At 43.9% G+C, this 4,171-nt stretch overlaps 1 protein-coding gene across 1 annotated transcript; it reads left to right on the top strand.

Annotated features, from left to right (window-relative positions):
• Window positions 1-1,969: 1,969 nt before the first annotated feature.
• LOC131223179 (probable sugar phosphate/phosphate translocator At5g25400) lies at window positions 1,970-3,454 on the top strand. Its single transcript, XM_058218490.1, has one exon. The coding sequence runs from the start codon at window positions 2,053-2,055 to the stop codon at window positions 3,118-3,120; it is 1,068 nt and encodes a 355-aa protein (XP_058074473.1). The 5' UTR covers window positions 1,970-2,052; the 3' UTR covers window positions 3,121-3,454.
• The last annotated feature ends 717 nt before the right edge of the window (window positions 3,455-4,171 follow it).

Consider the following 4,171-nt stretch of genomic DNA (forward strand, 5'->3'; position numbering starts at 1 on the left):
CACTCTTAAAAATCACACCGATTGTGGATGATCTAAACATCCTATCGGTGGCTAGGAAAATCGGTACCCTCCATTAATTATATTAGAAAAGGTGAGAATATGAATCGTGTTGCACCTAACATGGCTGTGAATTCCTCTCAAAAATCACTTGGATAGATGACCGTTAACATTTTATCACTAGTTTAGAAAATGTAAGGTCGACATCAATTATATTAAGAAAAATCATGCTTATTTATACGAACCGTCTATCCATCGTGTTGAATCTACATTTTGTGTCATGGCCTGATGAGAGAGTAATGGGCCATCCTTCACTGGGCCGCTGATTAATGGTTAGGGGGTGGGTGGATCCCTACTATGGAGCCCACCGTGTTATATGTTCCTTACATCCCTGCTGTCCAACCGTTTTGGCAACTCATTTTATGGCATGGTGCCAACAAATGAAACAGATCCAAATATTAGGCTGATCACACCGCAGGAACTAGAGGTGATAGACTACATATGATTAAAAGCTTCTTGGGGCCATCAGAATGTTTATTTGCCATCCAACCTGTTGATAAGGTCGCAAAGGTCTGGATGAAGGAAACAAATAAATATCTGCTTGATCCAAAACTTTTGTAGCCCACAATAAGTTTTTAATGGCCGATACCACTGTATCCTATGATGTGGTCATCCTGAGATGTGGATCTGTTTCATTTTTAATAATATGATTTAAAATTATCTGTAAAAAAAGATGGACGGAGTGGATTTAAGGCACCCATAGTCACGGATCCACCCACCTCACTCACGCCACTGTGGGATTTCACCACCTGTGAATACGAACCCACCCGGTGTTGAAACTCTTGAGAGTCTACCACTGGAGCAAGAGTAGGATCCAAAGCACAGTCTACTATGGCTTTGAGTTTGTGGTGATTGAGGCCCTTGATGTAGGTGAGGCCCACCATCGATGGGGGTTGCCATAAAAATCTTCTCGATGGAACAATTCTGACCCTTCAATCACTCTCATGCAAACGTTTGGTGAAAAATAAAATACAGCCACGACTGACACATGATGACAAATGAGGCCAAACATTGCGTCGGCTAGGACGGTATGACCTTATCTGTGAATTTTTTTGTGTGGACATATTCCATTCCCAGAGATTCTCATCAGATCAACGGTGTGGATCACCAAACACCGGGCCCCACATAGATGAACACCACGAGAATCATATAATCCTGTCATAATAATAGGAAGATTGATTATGGGCTATTTAAGTTCATTAACACTCTCGGCTTAATTACATTTCTTTCAGTTTTCCCTGTCTTTTATTTTACGTTGAGATTTCGGACTGCGTGGTGTAGAATACAGGGTTCTATGTATACGTGGCGAAACTCTGTGAATGGTGTACATAAATAATGGGCCCCACATATTTTTGCCAGGTGGACAAATCACCAACGTCGGTGCTGCGTTCCTCGCGGCGCAATCCGAGCCGTTTGGTATACTCCATTCACACGCGTTGCTTTTAAAAGTTGGTACTGTAGCCGCACGTGTGACACCTTTTATATCATGTACCATTATGGATGGATGTGAGTTAAAAAAAAAAGAAAGAAAAATTCTCGGATCGAAAAAATCACACCCTTTTATTTTGAACATGTTCCGTCTCCTTTAATCACGGATTTGTGGCAAAACTAGAAGATGTTTTTGGTTATCATCAATCCACCGGCAAATAATAAGCCAACCAACGGTCTAGATCAAAAACAAAAAAATTCCACCCCATAATCCAAATGGCCCACCTTTATATCAATTCAAAGAGAACCAAATGATGAACTGTCCGGATCTCCCATACAATCTCCAAAACAGCATGTGCGTAGGGAGGAGCAGCATCCCTACACCTACTCCCGCATGTACCAATACACCACCCTCCTCCTACCTCCCTCTCACAACAAAACCTCAACAAAGACACTGTCAAAATCCCCCACCGCCCCACCCCCCCCCCCCCTCCAAAATCCAAACGAGGAAGAAAACCTCTCATCCTTATCCTACACCAGCTCTCCCGCTTATCCTACACCCGCACAATGGGAAAAGGCGCCTCCTCCTCCTCCTCCATCAACCCCACCATCCTGAAGAACATCCTGCTATCGTACGCCTACGTGGCCATCTGGATCTTCCTCTCCTTCTCCGTGATCGTGTACAACAAGTACATCCTCGACCGTAAAATGTACAACTGGCCCTTTCCCATCTCCCTCACCATGATCCACATGCTTTTCTGCTCGTCCCTTGCCTTCCTACTCGTCCATGTCTTCCGCTTCGTCGACCTCCCTTCTTCCATGACCCGCGAGGTCTACCTTAATTCGGTGGTCCCCATCGGAGCTCTCTACTCCCTCTCTCTCTGGCTTTCAAACTCCGCCTACATTTACCTCTCCGTCTCCTTCATCCAGATGCTGAAAGCCCTAATGCCCGTCGCCGTCTATTCCATCTCCGTTCTCTTCAGGAAGGAGTCCTTCAGATCCGACACCATGGCCAACATGCTCTCCATCTCCTTCGGCGTTGCAATCGCTGCCTACGGCGAGGCCCGCTTCGATTCTTGGGGCGTCGCCCTCCAACTTGGCGCTGTGGCTTTTGAGGCCACCCGGCTGGTGCTCATTCAGATCCTGCTCACCTCCAAGGGCATTAGCCTCAACCCGATCACATCGCTGTACTATGTTGCACCGTGCTGTTTGGTGTTCCTCTTCGTGCCGTGGGTGCTCGTCGAATTTCCTGTTCTCAGGGAGACATCGAGTTTCAGGTTTGATTTTGTCGTCTTTGGGACAAACTCGTTGTGTGCGTTTGCGCTGAATTTGGCAGTTTTTCTGTTGATCGGGAAGACCTCGGCGCTCACAATGAATGTGGCTGGGGTTGTGAAGGATTGGCTGTTGATTGCATTCTCGTGGTCGGTGATCAGGGATATGGTCACGACAGTGAATTTGGTCGGGTATGGGCTTGCATTCTTGGGGGTTGCGTATTACAATCACTCGAAGCTTCAGACAATGAAGGCGAAGGAGGCTCAGAAGAAGAGCGCGCAGGCAGATGAGGAGGAGGGCAGGTTGTTGTCGGAGGAGAGGGAAGGGGAGGGGATTGGGAGGAAGAGCGATTCACAGGCTTGAAAGATGGCCGCACTTGAGGGAAAAAAATAGTTCTTTGTTGGTTTATTGTGGAGGAAAATTGAGATTCTGGAAATGGGTTTTTGTGGAGGAAAATTGAGATTCTGGAGTTGGGTTTTTTGGGTGGAGGGAAATGGGTTTTGCTCCTTTGAATGGATTTGGTGGTGCATTTTCAAATTCGATGCGTTTCAATGGTGGATTGTGGAGGTGGGCACGTTTTAAGTTATATGTTTTTCTTTTTGTTTGCTATTGTTCATGTTAGTGAATTCAGAGACTGATCTGTGTAGTAAGTCTTCCTTTGAGGAAATTTAAATGGCTATTTATTTATCTGTTATAATGCTTTACTACTTTGAATTGGATTCCCTTTTTATGTAATTTTCTTGGATGTGGCTTCTATTTATCTCTATGTATCGTGTTGGGTATGTTTACTATTTTATTATACCATAAAAGATCGTATTTTTCCTGATGGGAAAAGCAATGCCATGGGTCTGCTCTTCAACACTAAAAATTGACAAAGTGTCTGCCTCTTTATTTTTGTCCTTTATGTGTGTGTGTGTGTGTGTGTGTGTGTACACACACACTTTTAAGGCTTCCAAATTTGCCGTAAGATTCTCATTGTTATGCACCATGCCTGCCATTTTGATCAAGCTCATAGATAGTTCTACTAAATACTAATGTTCAGAAACTCAACTTCACTAAGAAAACCTCACATTAGTTGGGATCGACTTGTGTAAGACAATGCAAAGCTCTCTCATTCCCTAAAACATTGGCTGTGTTTTGGATAATGTAATAACATTGCATGGCGCCTATGATTATTAGGTGCCCTTTTTTGCCTTTGTTGTTTTCTAATTTGTTTTGTATTGTATTGAATCGATTCAAAACAAGTTGTTCCATTATCTTTCAAAAAAAAAAAAAAAAAAAACCAAGTTGTTCCATGGAAAATTTGTTCCTCCTTATTGAGGACACAGGATCAATCATGTCCCGTTATTTTCCTACCCATAACAGAAGAATAGCTTTAGTGCTTGGTCAGTGCTCGATCAAGCTGTTGCTAGAC

Source organism: Magnolia sinica, chromosome 13 (genome assembly GCF_029962835.1).
Source record: "Magnolia sinica isolate HGM2019 chromosome 13, MsV1, whole genome shotgun sequence".
NCBI lineage: Eukaryota > Viridiplantae > Streptophyta > Magnoliopsida > Magnoliales > Magnoliaceae > Magnolia > Magnolia sinica.